This window comes from Chaetodon trifascialis, chromosome 12 (assembly GCF_039877785.1).
Source record: "Chaetodon trifascialis isolate fChaTrf1 chromosome 12, fChaTrf1.hap1, whole genome shotgun sequence".
NCBI classification, from domain to species: Eukaryota; Metazoa; Chordata; class Actinopteri; order Chaetodontiformes; family Chaetodontidae; genus Chaetodon; species Chaetodon trifascialis.
Genome location: NC_092067.1, coordinates 7,421,253 through 7,443,454, shown reverse-complemented (window position 1 = coordinate 7,443,454; position 22,202 = coordinate 7,421,253). Strand labels below are relative to the sequence as shown.

At 41.9% G+C, this 22,202-nt stretch overlaps 2 protein-coding genes across 2 annotated transcripts in view; one reads left to right on the top strand and one right to left on the bottom strand.

Annotated features, from left to right (window-relative positions):
• Window positions 1–9,968, top strand: part of slc15a2 (solute carrier family 15 member 2) — a 17,079-nt gene extending 7,111 nt beyond the window's left edge. Inside the window, exons 11-22 of the mRNA XM_070976294.1 lie at window positions 1,237–1,281; window positions 1,579–1,614; window positions 2,649–2,737; window positions 3,435–3,516; window positions 3,962–4,087; window positions 4,958–5,122; window positions 5,965–6,011; window positions 6,174–6,278; window positions 6,608–6,707; window positions 6,809–6,952; window positions 7,726–7,830; window positions 8,640–9,968. Of these exons, the coding sequence (XP_070832395.1) occupies window positions 1,237–1,281; window positions 1,579–1,614; window positions 2,649–2,737; window positions 3,435–3,516; window positions 3,962–4,087; window positions 4,958–5,122; window positions 5,965–6,011; window positions 6,174–6,278; window positions 6,608–6,707; window positions 6,809–6,952; window positions 7,726–7,830; window positions 8,640–8,849 (1,254 nt within the window). The 3' untranslated portion in view covers window positions 8,850–9,968. The remainder of the gene's footprint in view (window positions 1–1,236; window positions 1,282–1,578; window positions 1,615–2,648; window positions 2,738–3,434; window positions 3,517–3,961; window positions 4,088–4,957; window positions 5,123–5,964; window positions 6,012–6,173; window positions 6,279–6,607; window positions 6,708–6,808; window positions 6,953–7,725; window positions 7,831–8,639) is intronic.
• Window positions 9,780–22,202, bottom strand: hspbap1 (hspb associated protein 1). The gene is made up of 8 exons (XM_070976296.1): window positions 22,097–22,202; window positions 20,616–20,826; window positions 19,422–19,606; window positions 17,243–17,379; window positions 15,706–15,877; window positions 13,415–13,498; window positions 12,855–12,965; window positions 9,780–11,333 (listed from the first exon to the last, which is right to left on the bottom strand). The coding sequence occupies exons 2-8, from the start codon at window positions 20,809–20,811 to the stop codon at window positions 10,794–10,796; spliced, it is 1,425 nt and encodes a 474-aa protein (XP_070832397.1). The 5' UTR covers window positions 20,812–20,826; window positions 22,097–22,202; the 3' UTR covers window positions 9,780–10,793.

The window sequence follows — 22,202 nt, the reverse complement described above, 5'->3', positions numbered from 1 at the left end:
ACGTAATCACTTTGATGATCCTTTGACGTTTGATTTCACGCCACGGTCATGCCGGAATTCTTTTTTGTCTAATACTTTGGTGTTTGACCACATACCCACAATATTAATGACACTCCCATCAACCTTTTGAGTAGCTGCCAGGCAAACAGTGGAGACAGGAAATTACTGGTCCCAGAAAAAAACTGCTTAAAATACAAAGTTCACTTTTTGTACAGATTAAACAAACCCCGTTGTTATCGGAGCAAAAACTAATACTATCAAAATAATATGAATGATGCTTTAAGTACAGTTTTAGTATATAGTTTGCTCAGTTGGGAAGCAGTGCACTCGTGCATACAGTGCCAAATATATGGCATTCCTGGAGTTTGGACCATGTTGCACAGAAAGACGTTTCAGCTTATTGGTTGTGTTTCCACTCTTACTTTAAATGATCATTTTAGAGATATTAAAACTAGCACTATTGCCATCTTTCTGCATGACACGAAGCTCTGGACCGTTACTTCCTCTCTGCCATGACTCCTTCTAGTTGCAAGTTTCCCACAGTGTACATGCATGAGTTTGGCGTAACTGTCAGAAAAAATGCATTGCTGAAAGGAGCAGATAAGATCGGAGGCCTATAATTCTGATGGATCAGAGTATTTGGAACCCAGGTCTCAGCATAGCTGGGACACAGCTAACATAGTCTGTCATATGCATAAATAGAAATGTTTGTTCCTGACTTTTGATTTGTGCTTAAATCCCTCTTGACCTGCAGGTTTACGTAACATTGCTGCTGCAGCTTCATTGTATCGAGTAAAACACTGTTATTGTTTAAACCAACTGTCATATTCAGCTCTTGTTGATTGTACATACAGTGTTCTCAGTCAGCTCAAGGTCAAAGCCTCGTGTCATAGCTCTCTTATAAAATCCCATATTTATTATCTTATCAATACAACCATCTGATTATGGAATACCTCAAAGCCATATTCAACATTACTGAATTGCATTCCTCCCTAAACTTATTCTTCATTTAAAACATCCTTAGAACAACAGCTGAAAACTGTCAGAAGAAACAAGCAAACCCACGTCTTCCTTGGAAGGCATGTCAAATGTTACTATATCTTCTTTATTTTCCCCTCCAGGAAAACAAGCAAACAAGCCGCTGCTGTGGTTAAAGGGTCAGTTTACTGAGCTACCAGTCAAGCTGTTGTCCTAAACTACATGGCCAGTAACCATCAGTGTTTTTCTTCATTGCAGGGTTCCCGCTGGACAATTCAAGCCGCCAGGATGAACATGGCTTTTGTAAGAGTTTCCTAATGTTATTTTCTTTTTTATTTATTTATTTATTTATTTTCTTTTTTCACATTTTTTAAAAAGCTGATAACATCTTTTATTGTGCTTTATCAGCAGGCGGGTCGCTTTATTTATCAGGTTGTGCAAACTGTGTTGTAAAACAGACAGTTTGACATTTTATTCTAGTAAATTGCATTGTTTATGATCCTGATAAATCATTTTATTGGGCAATGTCCTGCACAGCCTTTAATTCTATGAAGTTAAAGTTTAAGTGACTGTGACTGAAATCATCTTTTTTAATTACAGGGAGATTCCTTCAGTATTAAGCCTGACCAAATACAGGTATGTGCCTCTTGCTTGAAGTGAAATAAGCAACAATGCACAACAATTGTTTTAAGAAACACTGGGGCGGCACGGTGGAGCAGCAGGTAGTGCGCGTGCCTCACAGCAAGAAGGTTGCTGGTTCGATCCCCGGGTCGTGAAGCTTGCATGTTCTTCCTGTGCATGCGTGGCTTCCTCCCACAGACCAAAAACATGCTCATTAGGTTAATTGGTGACTCTAAAATTGTCCTTAGGTGTGAGTGTGCATGAATCTGTAAAAAGATTGATATTCACAAACCTTATTTATTTATTTATTAACAGTGTTTTTGTCAGATCTAATGTAAGCGGCATTTGTTTGCATGTCCTGCTAGCTAGCTTTCTCCTGTACGGTGTATTCACTGTTTTCCCCATTGTGTGGAAAAGGTTCTGGATGCTGTCAGAGTTTACGGTAACATTAGCAGCTCTGTCCTGCTTTGCACTGGATTCAGGGAAGTTTACATTTAAGCAACCAAACTTTTTCAGCTAATTTCTGCAGATAGTATTAGCATAATTATCTCGCCGATGAATTCCGTTTGGTAAATCTGCCATGGTTAGCTTTGTAAACTACACATATGCAGTGCAAGAACAGTAACTAAGGGGGAAGAGCTCAGCAAAAGGCCAATTAGTGACCTTGAGACTTGTTAGCTGTATCTAGTACCTGCAGAACACTGTGTATGTTAGATATAGATTTTCAGCCATCTGGGAAGATGTACTTTGTATGTGAAAACCACACAAATGAAAACAAACACCAGTATGCCACATCAGCATGTCTCTAGTAAAGCAGTAAAGATGTCTCATGTTTGACGTGACAAATGATGCTATCATTCTCATGAAAATGCTTTTACAGCTTGCTGAAACACTGCCATATTACTGCCACTTTACTGGTGATATGAAATCAGAACCGGTGTCTCAATTCATGTATAACTCTAACCTTTATGATTTTATGAGTTTTTATAGTGATAGTGAGCTTTTATAGAGTCAATTAAAGGTGCGTTTTTCCCCTCCCTGCTGTCTAGATGATGAACGCTCTGCTGATTCTTCTCTTTGTGCCCATCTTTGACCTCATCATATATCCGCTCGTTGGCCTTTGTAGAATCAACGTCACGTGAGTAGATGGCTGTTGTTTTGTATACTACAATCTTTATCGCAGAAATAAGCGCTAAGAAGTCTCTTAAACTGGGAAAACGACCCATGTGACCTCACATTTATGTCCCACAAATACGCCTCAGTAGAAAAACAGTTGTTTACCAACAACTGTTTTTCGAATTCAATTCAATTCAAAATTCGTATTCGTCCCTCGAGGGGAAATTCCGAAGAGCGTTCCTGAGTCCATGTAGTAATGTTCTTTATAAAATCATGTGTTCACAAAGTGGTGAACCTCACTCCATCCTTGCTTGTGAATGACTGAGCCTTCCCGGGATGCTTGAATAAGCATATATTTAGTGAGGTAAATGGTAAACGACCATATTCTGTTTTATATGTGCTTTACACAGCGTTCCAACTTTTTGGCAATCAGTGTTGTACTTCCAAAAGTACAAATGTGGTGTCAGCTGGGTTCACACGCACAAATAGCACAGAGCTCTTTAGTTACTGATTTTATTAATGCTTTTTAGAACAGAGCTCAGGTCGTAAAGGACACAACAGATGGCATTACGTCAAAGCAAGTGATGATACGGTCTCTTATCAGGCAGTGAGGACACTGATCACCTTTCTGTGATAAAGCTTGACTTTCAGAGCAGTAAACACACACCGGGCTTACAAGAATGCAAGGTGTGTAAAATTATCGACTGTCTGTCCTTCAGGCCTCTCAGGAAAATGGCCACAGGGATGATTTTTGCCGCGCTGGCATTTGGAGCAGCCACAGTGGTGGAGCTGAACGTTGTGGTACGTATGAGCAGCAATCATGACCATCCTGTGTCTTATTAGAGATGCTTACGAAACCCTTACTCGCCTGCACGCATGGGATTACTGGTTGTCCGGCATCCTGGAAAACCTGGAATACTTTAATGAAACCAGTCCTGGAAGAGAACAGCACTGACTAAAATGTCACGAAAACATTGAGCTGTCCTTACTTTTAGTTTTATTGTGCAAACTGTTATTTATTTTTTTATGATGTCCTCATATTGTAAAAGATAGCAGCTAAAAATAGAATCATCTTCAGGAGGGTTGTGGCCGGAGGCACATTTGAAATCATGTGAGCAACTTGCAGGTTTTAATGGAAACTTCATGGTTTATGCAAAGTAGCATATAAGCCTTTATAATGCAATAGTCATTTCTTGAAAATACTATGTATATTGTTCAGGCTCTAATTTCCTTCTCTGTTTTCTAGAAAACGGTGGTGGATCCTGCCCCTGCAGGGAACTGTCTCCTGCAGGTCTTTAACCTGGCAGGAGGTAATGTCAATCTGAAGTTCCCCAGCAACAACCCCTTTCCAGAGCCGATCCAGTACCTTAAGGTGAAAAGACGAGAGGAGGGGAAAACAACCTTTCATACTCTTCAGTGTCCAGAGTTCTCAGTCACCAGGATTTCCTCAAATTCATATGTTTACTGGGTTTTTCCATCTTCTTTTGCATTTCAAAAACAAGTCAGGATTGTTGACTCGAAATTCTGACTGTGAGAGAGTGCTGACCTGTGCAGAGGTTATCAGCCCCTGCGTTCAATAATATCAGCTTAATTTAACCAGAATGCCTCACTGGGATTAAACATTCATTTTTACAAGAGTGCAGCCATCAGTGCAGAGAAGTTACAAAACATTTACAGAAGATTTCTAATATAATATATAAAATATGTGGAGAATAAACAGCGACCGACTAATTCGCGTAAGATCAGAGGGATACTGTCACACTGTCAGCATTCACTGAACCACAGCACAAAAACATGCACAGCAGTCAGCAGCACACAAAGGAGAGAAGGTGTGCCGATAAACCCTTCTCTCAACAGACTGAGTTTACATGTTAATGAACCCACTTAGCTAAACTTGTGTTTACAGACCAACTGTCTGAGCCTCCAGCTGTTCTCCAAAATGCAGAGGAGGAGCTTTAATGTGTTTCTGTCTTACCGTCATGGTCGGTTGTGACCAGGATTGTAACTGTAGATGTCAGGGCAATTCAGGATGGATTTTTTGAAATCCATTTTTTTGTGTGTGTCTCGGGGAGACACCAGTTTTCCCTTGTGGGTCTCAAGCTGAAAAGGTTTGGGAACAACTTAAAAGAGATAAGAACATCTGTCTACTAACACTGAGTGATGGACTGTATATTAGAGAGTTTTTTGAACAGTAAAGATTTTGGAAAGAAAGTGAACATTAACCCCGTGGTTTCTCTGTCAGGACCCTCCTGAATATAAGATGGTTCCACTGGAGGCGCCCAGCAAGGTGCTGACGATTGGTGTCACCTCGAATGGAACAACGTCCGAGTGTTACCACCTGGTTAACCAAGAGAAGGCCTACAGTCTCATCTTATTCACTGAAACTAGTGGCATCCAGTGCAAACTTGTGAGAGCCGATGAAGATATTACTTCATCTTCAGTCTATTATAAGATCATTAACATTTTCATTTTAACATTAGCGTTAATTAAAATCCAGCTTAATTCTAACATTAAGGTGCTAAAGGTTAGCTTGTTGCATGAGGTGAATTTGTGTTACTGTTCCATTACGTTTTTATTCTGGGTGGGAATGGGTGGGGAAAAAAAAAAATAAATAAATTATTCCACATTTGATGTTTACATATTGAGGCAGTATGAGTTTAAGCACACATTATTTAACTAATTCATGTTTTCTGGATGATATAGCATATTACAAAGTGTTAAATGTCAACCACATTGCATTTTTTAGATAATTTAGCAAACTATTTGTCCACAATTAGATTTCAGGTCTTTTTTACCTTAGCTTTGATATACTGTTAACACTACTTAACACTTGATTGACAGCCTTTCTGGCCCCACAACTGTCATCACATTTTGATTTAAAATGTGCTAAATCCTGATTGGTGCACAAAAATTCACCTTTCCTGACCTTTTCATAGCTGATCCCACCCACTTAAAACTAGTGAGTAAAAAACTGACAAACACTGACACAGAAATCCGTCATGTGAAATAACCTCATCACACATAGTAAGAGGCTGAACCAACAAAAAGCAGCCTTTAAAGAAACACTGTGTGCTCATGGTGAGCGCTGACCTCTGGGGAAACTTGTAAAAGACTGTAAAGTCACAATATATTGCATGAACTGTACTCCCAAATTCAAAGAGCAGCACGCATGAGTTAAGCAGAGATTAAAAATTGATGTCACTGATAGAAACTACCTTGACATGGATGTATGTTTTTTTAATCATCCAGGTGGAAGACAACATAATGAAAAATCAAACTGGAGATCCTTTCCTGAGGTAGAATATGTTTAATCTCTGAGGTTACAACTCATCTTTTATACTGACAAAGTCTTTTCTTTTTTTTTTAACATTTAAAGATTCATCTCATACTGCTGTAAAAATCAAGGTCAACTTAACGAACTCATTTATATCTGCTCATGAGTTCTTCTGCTTTAACAGGTTCTTCAACACACTACCAGAAACCATAGATCTGACTGTTGGAGATACGGCTTTCTTTGTGCCGTCAGATGACATGTCTCCTACCCGACCTGTGGATCGGGCAGAGTGAGTAGCACCGGGCTGTCATCAGGTGGATGCAAACACAGCTCCAGATTAATGTCTATGTAACATATCTGCTTAGGCGATTAGTTATTTTAAGGTTTTCTCTGGACGTGGATGTTCTAGTTCTTCCTTTACTTCTTTCCCGTTTAACAACGGGATCAGTGCTTTGCCTCACGTTGTTCATGCAGAAAATGAGAAGAACATAATTAACTTCTCTTCAGTTTAGCCTAAACTAAATTAACAATGATTGATGAATAAAACATGATGTCTGATGTCAGACTTGTAGAAAGCTTGTTGAATCATATTATGTGTTTTTCGTTCTCTCTGGGTAGATACCCAGACGTCAGCTGCAGCTTGCAGTCAAAGAAATGCTCCAATCTTGATCTGGGCCTGCTGGACTTCGGAGCCTCCTACACTGTCATACTCATGGAGGTCAGGATGCTTCCCATACAAGTTTATATGAGATCTTAACAGTTAGACAGCACGACAGAACCCTGTGTGTGTGTGTGTGTGTGTGTGTGTGTGTGTGTCAGGAATCAGGTAACATTGTGCCTCACAAGATGGAGGATGTGAAAGCCAACAACGTGCACATTGCCTGGCAGATCCCACAGTACGCCCTGATGACTTGTGGAGAGGTCCTGTTCTCCATCACAGGCCTGGAGTTCTCCTACTCGCAGGTTCGTCATGATACACACTATCAACTGAGCAGTAACTCTGCGTCCTTTGTACTCCTAATACTCCACTGAAAACCTTTGCAATTGGTATCAGCTTGAGTTTTTGAGTATTTCTACTGTAGTCTTGATCCAGGATGGATTACCTGATGCAGGAAAGACAAATTCACCAGATGGAAAACAGTCTTCTTGATAATGCATGAAAAAAAGAGATACAGAAGATTGTCTTCCATCAGGTGAGTCTGTATTTCCAGCATTCCTCTTGGAAAGGATTTTATGAATGCCTGAGCGCCTACATTCAATCTGACTGTCATCTAGGTTGTTACAATGGATTAACAACAACAACAACAACAAAAAACGTGTTCAACGGCGTTGAAAGCTGGGGGCAGGTGGTGTCTCAAACCTCCTCTTCTGTTTTGTGAGGGCTGCTCCACAGATGGCCTCCTTGACCCCCCCTGTCAAACCACCTGCCACCAGCACATCTTAACGATTTTATCAAACTTTTTCACAGTTTAGAACCTGGATGTCTCAGGAAATGAATTTACAAACAGCACATCTTCAGCTGTGACCTCAGGCTTTAGTCCCAACCATTAAAAATTCGACACAGACACTTTCCAGCCTTTCTGCCTGCTCTGTTAAAGCAACAGTTTGTCCCACGCTCACCCGTTTTTAGGATCAGGAAGTAACGATCCCACTTCATGGAACCTTTAAATATTTGTGTAAGCTTGTGTGTTCTCTCCTTTCTTTATTTACTGTGGATCTCTCTCTCCTCCCTCCAGGCTCCAGCCAACATGAAGTCAGTCCTGCAGGGCGGCTGGCTGCTCACGGTCGCCTTTGGAAATGTGATAGTGCTGATCGTGGCAGAGGGCGCGGGACTGGCCCAGGTACGAAGTTGTACACCGTGTTGGGAAAGTTCACTTTCTACATGAACTAGTTCAAAGTTCAGTTGGCAAATTTTAAAATGAACTAGTTCAGTTCATAGTTAACTAAGGATTTTTCCCATCCTGACCGACCTTGTCATAAAACTCGTTTAAATGATCATACGACGCCGCCTTGCTGCTTTGTCCCCTCCATGCTGCTTTTTGTTTTGATGATGCATGTGGTGGTGCGACACTGGTGGCTGGTGTTGCCAGACTGGGTGTTTTTTCCGCTACATATTAAGGCCTGTTTAAGGTGTATTTTAGCCAGGTTTTTGCCTGGAAGGCTGTATAGAAATCTGGCGCCCTACTGAACGAAGTTAAACTGAGAGAGCGTGCCGTTCACAGAGACCAGAATGAGCGAGTTCACAGTATCGTTCATCAGACAGTAATACAGTACGTTCAGTACGTTCACTGCTGTTGAGCACCATGAACAGCATGTTCTCCCTGTGTTCACCTGGGGGATCCTCCATAAAATGAAACCCCCCCTCTAAAAAAAATGTGTGAAGATCACCACCTGACCAATGGTGACGAAAAAGGAAACTGGGACCCCAGGCGCCGGTCAGATGGCAGCCCACCCACCACTGCCGCGGAGGAACGACTACCAGGATGGGTCAAAAGCGGGGAGGAAATTTCACCAAGCATGGCGTGTGTGTGTGTGTGTGTGTGTGTGTGTGTGTGTGTGTGTGTGTGTGTGTGTGTGTGTGTGTGTGAGACAATAAAGGTTTCTTTATTCCCTTCTTCAATCACACACTAATCAGTATTTGTTCTCCCAGTGGACGGAGTTCCTGCTGTTTGCCTGCCTGCTGTTGGGCGTCTGCATCATCTTCTCCATCATGGCTTACTTCTACACCTATGTTGACCCAGTGGAGCTGGAAAAGCTTTACGCAAAGGATGCAGTGGAGGAGGAAGACGACCACGAGGACCTGAAGAAAAAAGCTAATGACATATACCTGAAGAAAACGGGGGGCAGCACCAGACTGTAACTGTGCCACGTGGCGTGCTCCGTCTTCTTCGCTGTAGCGGATTTGATTTACCTACAACAGTTGAATGAGTCAGATGGATGAGTTATGAGAAGGCACCCTGTTTGATGTCACTTCCTGTTTTATAGTTTATGGCACTGTTCTTGTGATGATGTGACTAAGGTGTGATCATTGGGCCTTTCTTGTGAGTTAGAAGTACAGTATTGGTTTATCATGTCATTTAATATATTCTGTTAAACCTTTTTAACACTCCAGTCACCACAAAACTAACCAGTGAACAGGAGAGTATTTCCTGAATACATGGTGTTTAGAAGAGGCTGAATGCTGTGATATCCCTCATTGTGATCAACTGTGTTATTTCAAATGAATGTCAAATAGTATATGCTGTATATATTAACTCTTAGCTGCATTATAGTCTTTAAGTGACTCTGCTATTTACAGAACATGTTAGAGACACGTTGTTTACATTGTGTGCCGATAATGGTGATACTGAAGAACCAAAGCTACTGCTGGTTATGCACGTTATACGCCATCAATTGAAAGTTGAGCGGATAATGTTAGCATTTTTCAAAGCACACCATGAAGGATGTCCCGCCATGAAGGAAGCACTCAGTCACTCAGTCTCTGACGTCTATTATATGTTTAAGCTCAATGAACTACAACAAACCTTCATAGCACAGAAACAACCAAATTCATATTTCTTCTTTGAGAAGGTTTCCCCATCATTTGTCATCTGGACTTCATTTCCTGAAAACAAAGCTCGTCATTGCAAAATGCCAGACGTGGCCGCATCCTTGAACGCACCAAATGATCAAGGAAACAGATAAGGGAGAGTTCAGGGTGAGGGATTGTCTCTTCCAGAAAAGGTTCAAGCCTACAAATTGAAGTGAGTCACCGGCTAGCAGGTGAAAAATACATCTAAAAACTTTGAGAAATAGTCACCAGTACTGTAACACGCAAAGCCAACAGTTTGATCCTTTAAAGTCATGAAATTCTTTTTTTTATACAGGGAAAGTGTAAGTGATGCTGCTCCCTATGAAGTTCTGTAAAAAAGACAGTTGTGAACCTGAAACTTGTTTTTGTGCCATTTGAAAATTACAGATTAAAATGTGCATTGTTGTCAGTTTTTGTCAATTTCAATAACCAAACCTATTTTTTACCACAACATGTTAGGCTGAAACTGCGAAAATCTGCCTATTTTCATGTTAAAACTGTGAAGTGAGAACATCAAATCTAGCAAACAAAGTTAGAGGAAAGATTGGATGTGTTATTCCTTGCTCAGAGATGTGTGACCGGTGGCGGCAGACTGCTTTCAAACAAACATTTCATTCATCATCACAGCTTTCATCTGTCACCAAACCATTACAGCCAGCCTTCTGTGGTTGTTCAATGACAACTTTCATTAGCAAAAGACAGGGAAACATTACGCGGAAAACAAATGTTCACATTTCAGGAATATTACCTTGAATGATGTGGCTTATTACCATACCAAATTGATTTAAGTGGTCATTTTTCTTGCTCTGAAGGAACCAAACAGGATTAGAATGTGCAAGACAGCAAAACAAGGAAATGGTAGAGCCACTCGATGGCATCACTCATCACATTCTGATTAGTTTTAGTTGTGACTTCTTACATCCGGGACTAGTCCCAGGAGGCCCTTGACAGATGAGAGTCCAAAGAAAAGCTTGGTGAAACTCTTCATCTTTCCTCTCGCGCTTCTTACTGACACCAAAGCATTAGCGGTACCTCGGAGGATGGATTTCTGCAGCCAAACATCTTTTGTTTTCTTTTCACAGCTCTCTATCACTGCACACTCCAGTAGTTTAGTTACAAGAGTCCTGATATTTTCAGATCAAGTGCCCGAAAAACAGCCCTGAGACGAGGACCATTAGCTTTTCTTCCTCTTTGGGCTTATTATATATTGTTTATGGCCGGTCAGTATTAAAGCTATGATGGTGTCGTTGCCCTGTGACTCCCTGTGTGCCTTTCCACTAAAAGCTTAGTGACATGGGCGATGACATCAGGATGCACCAGGCAGTCCAACAGGTCATTAGTGGTTATCCTTGTGTGTACTGGTTCCTCATAGCCCTCTTTACAGTCCTCTGACATCCCATCTGCACAGTCACATGGTGGGCTACATTCATATCTTCCCCGGTGGAGTCTGGCTGCAGATGCAAGCTCGGTTCTCGGTGCTGCATCTGAGCTGACCTCCGGTCCTTCTGTCATCACGCCCCTCGTTTCTGGCGAGTCCTCTTGCTGACAGCGCACAGCGGTGAGATGCGGTCCAAAGGGAACACTGAAGGGCACAGAACCGCCGACCAAATCACTGCTCGTCCTGATTTGTCCCCTGGAGTCCCGCTTGACTGGACGGGTGTCTCTCTGGTCCTGGGTCAGTCTGCTGTGGCAGAGGGCCCTCTGTCTGCGAGCAGAAGCTCTCACTGCCAGATTCACACACTGCATGTTCTCATGATGGGATGGCACGCCTTCCTGCAGACACACAAACACAAACTGTTGGCCAGAGGTCCCCAAACGCCACCTGCCATGTCCTAAAATACACTGACTGAACGCACGATGCAGGTAATGTTTACTGCATGAGGCATTGTTTGATTTGGAGGTTTCAATCCAACATTGGGCCTTTGAAGAAAGTGTCAATATCGTTCTCTCACACACGCATATTTAAAGCCCCAGAGTTTCTAGGAGGAAACAGCTGCATTGAATTTCAGTGGGGTGCAATGTGTTTATTTCACCAACCATCAAATGCCTTGAACTACACTTAAAACTAATGGTAAAAAACCCCCCTGTATTCTGTACAGGGTGTGAAAATGTATGACTTTGCAAAGCCAGAGTAGTTTTTCTAAAAACACTGCTGCAGAAAGCAATAAGTGCCAGTGCATCCCCTGACTCCACAGATCCAACCCTGGATCAAACGAGGTGCATGGGGACTGAAGACTGCACCACTTTCCTCATTTTTCTCCAAACAAAAACTTGCCATAGGAATAATTTCAAAGAAGAAGCTGTAATCAAATAAATACTGAGCTCGTTTAATCACAGGTATATTTCACCAGAAAATAATCTCTCGCAGCAGCAGCTGGTTATTAAACGTTCTGAGACCCTCTGCTCTTTTATCTTGTATTAATGTCTCTGTTTACATGCTGACAAGCTGAGACAAATTACACTGAACTGGTCCTGCAGAACCGCTACTGCAACTCATATAGCTGTTAAGACCACAGCGAAACGACTGACTTTATTTTCCTGAATACTTTAAACTCTCTGAACTCACATGTCAGCTGTCTAGCTTGGCTCCTGTAGCACTGAGAAAGTACCAGTGTTTTAAGTTCAGTCCCTCTCCCCTCTTTCTAGTTACAGGAAGCGTCCTCGGAGCTTTAGTCTCTCCCTAACATCTGTGTTTCAATGCAGCAGCTCAGACTGTGACTGCACAGTAAATGAACTCCTGTGGGTGGATAAATATACCCTCTGAGTGGTGGAAGCAGCCTGGCTTTGCCTACTGATACACAGACAGAGAAGGTGTGGGAGGTACAGTGGTTAGTAATCTATCACAGGCAGACCAGAGTCTCATCAAGCTTGTGGAAGTCTGGCAAAAAGTCATACTTCAAAAGTTTTACTTTATACCAATAATATTGCACAATGCACACCCAAAAAACAGTTATGTGCTCAAACACACACATCATGTTCACATCTGAACGTTGTTGTTATCATTATTATGAAACATTCTAACCATATAAACAAGATATGATTCCTCTTAAAGTGAAAGACACGATGAGACCTTATTTAGGCTACTACATGATTAGTGACCAAATTTGTTTTCTGATTTTGACATCAGACCATCTGGATAGAATTGTGTTTATAGTGAGAGGTGAGTAGTGAGACAAGAATGTATAAATCTTACACAAAGAATACAAATTGTGTTTTTTATTCAACAGCGAGAGGTATTAATCAGGGAGCTGCTGATCTGATGGAGTGATTGATATCGCAGTATTCATTCGCTACCTCGGTGGGATTGAGCCAGTCGTCGGTGTTGTCATCACTTGGTGTGTTTTTAATGGCGCAGACAACAGCCTTGGTCACAGCTTCACTAACTCTTGCCATGTCATCCACTTCCTGTTCAGGAGCAGAAAGCCAGACGAAAAGCCAAGTCAAATAAGAGCGAGCATCAAGAGAATTAGTCTGAATGACAGACACAGTGTGGAGGTGCGCTGCAGGCGCAGTTGGTGGTGCCGGTGACCTTGTAGGGAAAGCCAGAGAGGCACTCGCTCTTTGAATAAACATTTGTCTGGTGGCGAGGAGTTTTTCATGCTGCACACACTCCTCGTCGTGTGCACACTCATCATAATGACAGGGAATCTTTTACTGCCAGGCCTGTTCATTACTCAAAGCTGAGAGGGGGCTTCATCTGGGAGCACTAAACACTGTTAAGATCAACTGGAGCAAGAGCTCTTCAGGGCAAACGCTTATCAAATTCCACGTGAGAATCACAGAATATCTTTTCATCATTACAGCTTGTGAGCTGAATACTTCAGGGTGAGGAAGAGACTTTACGGAACGCTTACCAACTCGATCCAGGAGTTGACGCTGACAGTGATGGGGTCCGCTGACTCCACGTAGTGCCACCAGTGTCTGGGGACATAAAGCACCTGAGCAGAGAAGACAGTCCACAGAAGCTTAAATGGATTAACAGCTCAGCGACATCACAAACTCCCTCCCTTTTTGTAATAATGTCGAGCAAATGCGCAACTGTACTGAGCATCCACTAGATGGCAGCATACACTGCTTTCTGCACAGCAGTTCATCCATCCATTCATAAAGTGACTCTATTAAAATGGGCAAGCCGTATTGATTGGCAACCACCTCAGCAGTCCTGATCATTCATGGCCTGTGGTCTGACAAGACAAGAGGAATGACCTGCTTTGGTTTGATTTACAGAGGTGAAACCATCCTCTAGGAGATTGCTGCAGATACCAAAACTATCCATTCTGCGTCAACAGCTGGATTATTTCCAAGTGTAGGATGAAATGAATCTGATCACAGAAGTCCACTAAACGCAAAGCCAAAGCCAGCTAAAACAGTGACTGGAAGAGTTTAAGGGCTGGAAACCACTATTATTGTGTGACTAAAAAAAAATGTGATAACACCTGAACCAGTTCCATTTACTAAATGAAGACTGTGAGAAGCTGAAGAGCTCTGAAAGCTGACCTTTGTCCTGAAGACTTTTTTCACCACATGCCGTTCCCAATGGTCAAGATTGAACATCAGTGCTCAAAATGACTTCTTACACCAAACAGTTGCTGGTTAGACAGGGGAAACAAATGAGTTTGAGCATTTCAGAGTTTGGTTCATTGTCTGTCAACTGTATGACTGCCATAACCCTGACCTGCACAGCTGGGTCTTAGTGCTGCTGATAGCAGGGTACTTAGCACGCTACAGGAGCGCAGGCACAAGCAGATAGTGAGAAGAGACAGATGGCTAATTGCTTTGTCACCATCTTCACTCTCGAAGAACAAAACAATGCAGCTGGATTTTGAAACAAGGCAAAGTAGAAGAAATACATCCAAGAAGACTTTGAGCGGGAGATTTCTGAGAATGATTGCACAAGACCTTAGTGAACTCAGCTGCTGCTGAAGCAGAGCGAGGGACAGGCCGAGCCTAGACATGTCCCTGCTACCTTTTCTCCTGACACGACATGAAGAGTGATGATGCAGCTCACTTTAATGTTACTTAACCTTCCATCTAAAAGCTCCGGTCTACTGAAGGTGACAGGCTGTAACTGACAAGGCCAGATTTTAATTGGAACACAAGTCACGACCGTTGCCTTGCTTCAGATTTTTATGGAGGACGCCGTGACAAATAAATCTCACCGTTGAATCTACTTTCGCATGTTTGGAGCTTAAGGACCAATAAAGCTATATTTTATGGTTATTGCTTGTGTGTCACAAGCAGTTCATCATATAAATCTAGTGCTACAACATTGCACAACATCAAACTTTAGTAAATCACCCACGGTGGTTTTCCAACCTCTAAACACACAAGTGATTTTACAAAAGAGGTGTTCGGCATGTCTTAGTTCAATGTTTGATTAGAAAAAAAAAAAAAAAGAGTAAACATGTTTTGCCTAAAGGCTGTAAAAGTACATTACAGGCTGCTCCTGTCTGGCATGACGCATGGTGCAGGGATCACAGTCCAACACAAAGTCTGACTGAGAGCAAGTCATGACTGTAGATTATTTTTTTATTCTTCCTTCAGGTGTGTACAAAGCGGTTTTCAAACGCGACTATTTCACTGGGCTATACTCGTCACGGGGGCTGCAACCAATTAATTTGCTGATTATTCTCTCACTTCATTGTTTAGTGTACAAAATGTTAGAAATGCCTTTTGTAATCCCCTAACAAGCAACGTGATATCATCAAACATCCTCAGCTGTTTTGCTGAACCAGTGCGCTAAAATCTTAAGATCTTCAGTTTACTTCCACCTTAAGACAAAGAAAAGCAGGAAATCCACAAAACTGAGAAGCTGGAACAAGAGAGCACCATTATCAAAACAGTCGCTGATTATTTTCCTGTCGGCAGACGAAACGATCGATTGACTAACTGTTTAAACTCTGGTCGTCATTTAGGTTTTAGGAGAGACAAACAATCTGCTCAATGAAAAACGATCCCTTTCCCAAGCAGATGTTTCTGCACATCTACTTGCACCTAAAACTGACAAACAAGCTAATGCTGAGATGCAAATTAAATCATTCACTTATAAACAACGTCCTCATTAGGATAAAAAGTAAATATCTGAATTTGGATTGAATAACATTGTCCAAACACATGATCTGGTCATGAAATGAAGAATCCTGACCTGCCCTGGCTGCAGGGTGACGATGTGAGGCCTGGCTGCCTGAAATGCAGGGAACCTCCTCAGGTCTGGATGGAGAACATCCACCTGGCTGAACACACTGGACTCCTCGTAGGGGATCCTGGTTGGGTAGAGGTTAACAGTGTCATCTGGAGGGAAGAGGTGCCAACGCTTCCTATGCACAGGAAACATCACAGTTACATATGACTTGAGACTGAAAGAGCGGGAAAGGCTTGTTAGAAATGAAGAGCACACTAAATATATTTGTTTCAGCTGTGATGGAGCCAGATTAGGCCTGCATTGACCCAAAGCACAACACAAAATGTGGGGATCAAGAAAAGGGGAAGGACAATGTTCTTATTGTAAATGACCTTTTTTTATTCTGGGAGATGATAAAAGCTGACAAGGCCGACTGCAAATCCATCAGTGTGAAGCAATCCAGTTCTCTCAAACCTGAATGATACGGGTGTTGTTTAAACACACTCAGCCATTCTGTGTTGTTTATCTGACCCACCATTGTCACAAACGTATCCATATCAATCATCAGAGTTGTACTGTCATGGCTCAGTGGTGTCAAAGATCTGCTCGAGCTGACTTTCATTCCATTTGAGATCAATACCAAATAAAAGAGCCTGAGACCCAATTACAAGGAGTGAGATAAAACCGTTGCTCTCTGGGAGAACAGAGGAGTGAGATAAGATACAAAAAGACCTTTTCCCTTTTGTTTCTTGATTCGCGGTGCCCCATATAGCGCCTCGCCCTCTGCCTCCATTTCCGTCCTGCTCTGGTGAGCTCTGCGACAAATTAAGTCTCTTCCAGAGGGCAGAGGACAGATCACACTGTGTGTAAGCAGTTACAGAACTATGCACCACTCATGTTGCGTATGAGCTCGGTGGTTAACTGGCAGAAACCTGCCACCGCCACGCTGTGGCGATGTACAGCTGTGGTTGTATGGAATCCACTTTATGCTCAGTTATCTGCTCTATTAAATGCACAAACTCATCATCACAGATTTGACAGGGCGTGCTTTTATTGCACACCTCTGAGTGGGCACATCTCTCTTCATGCTTTTTATTCTGCTGCCCAAATTGAAAATCAATGTTTAAAAAAACATAAATGTGGGTTGTTAGCAAAAGTGCAAAGCACTAAAACAGATTACTGTGAGAAATTAGATCATGGCAAGAAATCAGATAACGGGCCTAAACGCTCTCTTGCATTCTCCCAGCATTCAACCAGCGTTCGGGCTTCCTCTGCGGTGCACAGCATAAAACCATTTGTTCTGCATTGAGCATTTCAGTATATTACAATTTGTTCGTGCTTCAGTGTTGATGTGTACTTCGTTCAACTAAACCTTGTGTTGTGACTTGAAGCAATGCTCACAAATCTATGAGGCCTGGAAATGTGTGATGCTTGGTTTTAAGTTGTGTAGATAACAGTATCAGAATGGGAGTCTATTCAAAGTTAGCTCTCAGAGAGCTGATTGTAACCTGGCCGCTTCGGTGCTCATAGAGTAGCAGACACGCACTATGATCCCTCTTACCGTCCTTGAACCTGCAGGACCAGGTTACAGCCATACGAGTCCAGGTGGCACGGCGTGTTGGCCCCCTCAGTGCCGATCCATAAGGTGCTCTCTCTCCCATTGCGTCCCTCAAAACCAAACTCAGACCACTTTACATCCTGCAACACATGCACATACACACACACAAACACACACAAATTACAGTTAACAATGCAAAATAATGAAAATATTAATAAAAGCCGGATTTTTAAATTACAAGTCACTGTTCTTTTTGTTCGTGATAATGACATGAAATGGAGACAAGACTCACGTTTTGGCAACTGTCACAACTCACAAACTTGCCCCCACCTCATCAGCTACTTTGACAGGTCCTATTATAGGTGACCAATGGAGGTGTCAGCGTAGAGTAACCAAGCTGCAGTATTTGTCATCTTTCAAAGAAAACTGGTCTGTCAGTCATGTCTTGTCAGAGCACAAAGATGTAGCAATCACGCCAGCATCCTGAATAATGAAGTCATTACCATATATGCAGGCAGCTGTAAATGACAGAATGGTCAATCTAGCCTTCAGGCAGCCCCTTTTCCCACCACCATTTATCCTGTAAAAAGCCCATGTCTGCCTGTCTCAAAGGCATGAAAGTCAGCGAGTAATAATTGCAGGTGGATGCCCAATAAAAATGTATCACTGAGATAAAAATGAAATGAATGGGAGGCAGTGGCGTGAAAAAGGATGACACTTTTATGCCTTTACCTACTGGAGGACAAGAAAAGCAGCTAATATAAAGTCATTATTAGAAAAACTTAACATTTTAATTGAAAATGTCAAAACAAGGGAAAAAAAGCAAAAATATAAATAAGCAATTTTTAATGCGTCTAGAAGGGAATATTTTGGCTCTTTCATCTTTTTTTTCACTTCATATTTAATTTGTTGATAAGCCAAAATTCTCTGCCATAAATTAGAAGGTAATCAAATGTGAATAATACTTTTTAAATGAAACTTTAAGAGGCTGGCTTCTAAACGTGTTTATTAACATCTTGGCACTTCGAACATTTCTTGACTGTGGACACATTTATAGAATGAAAACACCACTGAAACTGGCTTTTAGATTGACTCTGGCTTCTCTCTCATTTGCTCTGGCTTGGCAGTGAGCTGGGTGGTCACTGACAGACTGAAGCTCAATGCGAGATCAGTGATGATGGCACGTTTGCTGTTCTCTTGGTCTCGTCAACCTTTGCTCTCAGACAGTCTGACAACAGTCTTAAATGCAGTGAGTGACATTTGGTCAGTTATAATTTAAAATGTAGACCTGTTTTTAAAAATGCACTGATCTCAGTATGGCTATATTGTACGACTATACTATAGGTGGCACGGTGGAACGGTGGAAACACTGTCGCCTCACAGCGTTCGATTCTCGCTGTGGGTGCCGGGGGCGTGTCCTCCACCATGCCTTCAGTGCCTGCTGCTTGAGGAAAGGGGCCTTTCTGTGTGGAGTTTCTCCCACCTGGTGTATCCTCCTTTAAAAAACCCACTAAAAACATGCAAGAAGATCACCACCTGACCAATGGTGACAAAGGTTGGACAAAGGTTGGATGGTAGCCCACCGCTCCTGGTCTGCCGTGGAGGAAGGCGACCAGGATAGATTAAAGACGGAGGACAAATTTCACCAATTTGCATGGCGTGTGATTTGCATGTATGTAGCTGTGTGACTAATAAAGGGGATTGTCCCTCCGATTCTTCTTCTATTGCTTGGAAAATAACGGATCCTCTGGGATGAACTGGAACACCAACTGTGAGACAGACCTTATCACCCAGCATCAGTTTTGGATCTCAGTCATGTTCTTGTGGCTGAATCGGAGAACATCTGAGTGTAATGTTCGGGTATCCACATACTTTTACATATGTACTGTATCTCCAATATTCAACAGCCTCTACTACTCTAACTCATTCATACAGCCTGAGATTGACTTTAGTTATCAAACTGTCTTCTTCAAATTTCAGTTTGACAGGTTTCATCTGGTAGCTGACCACCGATGCTGACAGAATGACCTAAAACATAATACAATGAAAAAAAACCCAGCTTCACCTGAATACGATGTTCATGTTTAAATCAGTCAAATCAGATCTTGTTCAAACATGTCGGGTGGATTTTTGGATTATAAAACTGAGCTGATCTCTCAAAATGTATGTACACAGAAATTACCTCAAACATTGACGGCTGATCTTGAAACAACATGGCGATGTATTTGTAGTCAGCATAGGCCCAATACTCTGACTTGGGGTAGTCAAAGAAAGGCCCTACATCTGTCCCGGCCTGGCCCCGGGTCCAGCTGAGAAAGTGTGCCAGTGTGGCCTCCACATAGGAACACTGGGTTTCAAACAGAGGTGCTATGACAGCAGGAAAATAAAGCAAGAAAGAGAGTAATCACTGGAAAAATGTGATAAAGTTTCAGCTAAACAATTCAACTAATTTACACTAAAAGAATGGCAATTCATATCCCATAATCTCAGCGCTACGCATAATCACAGAGGCATGAAACTTAGTTTTACCCACTTTTATGAGGAAAAATACATCATATTTGTAGTCATTTACTTGCTTTTGTTTTAGTAAACAAAGTGTGTCTGTGGCTGAGTGATGTAATTTATAATCCATCATGAGCAATGTCCTCCTGTCAACTGTAACAGCTGAAAAAGATGATTTCAAAATCTAATTAGCTAGCTTTTATCAGAGGACACGCTCTCTGGTATTCATCACAGGAGGAGTCATTACTGGAGCTGTTTAAGAGCCACATGGTGGGCAAAATACACCAGATGCTCAAAGACAAAAACCCTCCGTGGTTTTTTTCCTTTGCATTTTAGATCAGATCATTAAACAGCCTCCAGTACTTCATTATGTCCTGACAACTGCAGACCAATCTGTAAATCATCACGTCAGAGGAAGAACTGCACATGACTGCATGCAATTATGCACTCAATGGAAACTGGGTGAAAGCAGAGAGCTGCCATACGAGGCTCTGTGCACTGATGTGATCAGGAACACAAAAATAGGTACACTTTTTAATTTACCAAACTGGAATGGATCAATTATGTTGTAAGTTTTGAATGGAAATGAAAATTGTATTGTCTATAGGAATGCAATTTTGCCTGATCACTTTAATGTCCAAGAGTGGAGTGGACAGTCTGGATTCAAAAACACAGACTCCTCAATCATGTTTGTTTGAGGAAACCTTTCATGTACTAATGGATCACAAATCCACTCGGGGCGCTTGGTGGGTGTCATAAATAAGACCTTTTTGCGTCACAGGCGGCTGTTTTCATTCTGCTTGTTCAATCCAGGTGATTATTAAACAAGAATTATTTCAACCCAGATCCATCTTCATTAATCTTCTGTTCTTACTGTTTGTCTCTTCTTTTCTCCCAAGTCTGAATCGGACGAGCTTGTCACCGAGGCAGCCAGACAGGTGCTCTGCAGTCCAGTGAAGGACAGGCCAGTCACGGGTCATGTTCGTGAAGACTGCGGGCTGCTGCAGATGATGTAGAATCCTTTGCACTTCCTCTGAGCTGAAGGGTTTAACAGAGTGATGGGCAGCCATGGCCTGTAGCACACACTGATAGTGGGTTGCAACACAGAGGATACAGATTAGCTGATAAACAACTGGAATTCAAGTTGTGGTGTTACATTACCTTCAGTGCTCTGTCATTTCATGAACAACCTTAAAAAAACCCCAATTGCGCTAACACTCAGGAAGCTGGGGACATGTGGGGACAAGAGGAAACTGAAGCTTCCTCATTTTACCATGTTTGCACTATCTACAGTACAAACCTGGAAAATGAACTTCAGACAAATATGTTCATTTGTGTGTCAATGGAGGTCAGCTTTGGAGGTACACTGAAACCAGAACCATAGGTGTTATATGTTGCCGTAACGGCCTCCACTGTTCTGGGGGTATGTTATACTTAACAAAATGTATTATCTTATTTTTTTGTATTTCATTTTATCAACTGGCACTCCATGCTAATTAGGTCCCAGTCAATATTGGTCAGCTGATATCATCAGCCAACAGTAGCTCATCACAGATACACTTACATTAGTACATATAAAAAGAAAAGTAAAAAGAAATGACATTACATAAAAGGCAGACATGTTTGCATAGATTTAGAAACACAATCACCATTATACAGTTTAGAGCACCAACAAGGCAAGAAGTATTATTTAGTACAAATCTAGGACGGCATTTAAATTATCCTTATTAAAAACGTCTGATTATGTTATTTGTTTACATTAAATACGTCACATTTTTAACCCTAAGGTATCAATACTGGTATCGGCCTTACAAATCCAGAATCGGTCAAACTCTGGTGCTGATAACACTACGCATGATTACTATTAAGTTACCGGTAGTCCACTTCAATTGCTGTTGTCCTCTAAAGAGAACTGTGTGTCTTACTTTCACATCGATCCTTTTGGTTGTCATTTCTGATAAATATTTCCCACCTACTCGAACTAGTTTCTCATTTATGTCAGTAATGGTCCATATGGATAATGAGGCTGCTCTGGATTACTAATTGTGAGAACGAAAGCAGAACGAGCAACTTGGTTACGTCGTTTCAGAAAAGAAACTCGTCTCATCCGACAGCCCATACACGACAAAGTAAACTTCTGCTCCCGAGAGAGCGCGTCTCAAATAGACCATCAGCACTGACGACCGTATTTGTTTCAGCAAACAATTAGACGATGCTGACAGCTAAACTGTGTTTCTGGACGCTGTCTTCGCTGAACAACAGACTCCACTGCCAAACTTCTATTTCAGGACACCTTACGTTAGCTAGTGAGTTTCACGGAAATAGAGGGGCTCTTTGGAAAAACAGAGGGCTCACCTTTCACTACACGTGCAACTGAGGTTCAGGCGGAAGTAAACAAAAATCACATGACGGTATACGGGTCCTTTTTACGTCTGAAACACCCCCTTGTTAATCTACTCCA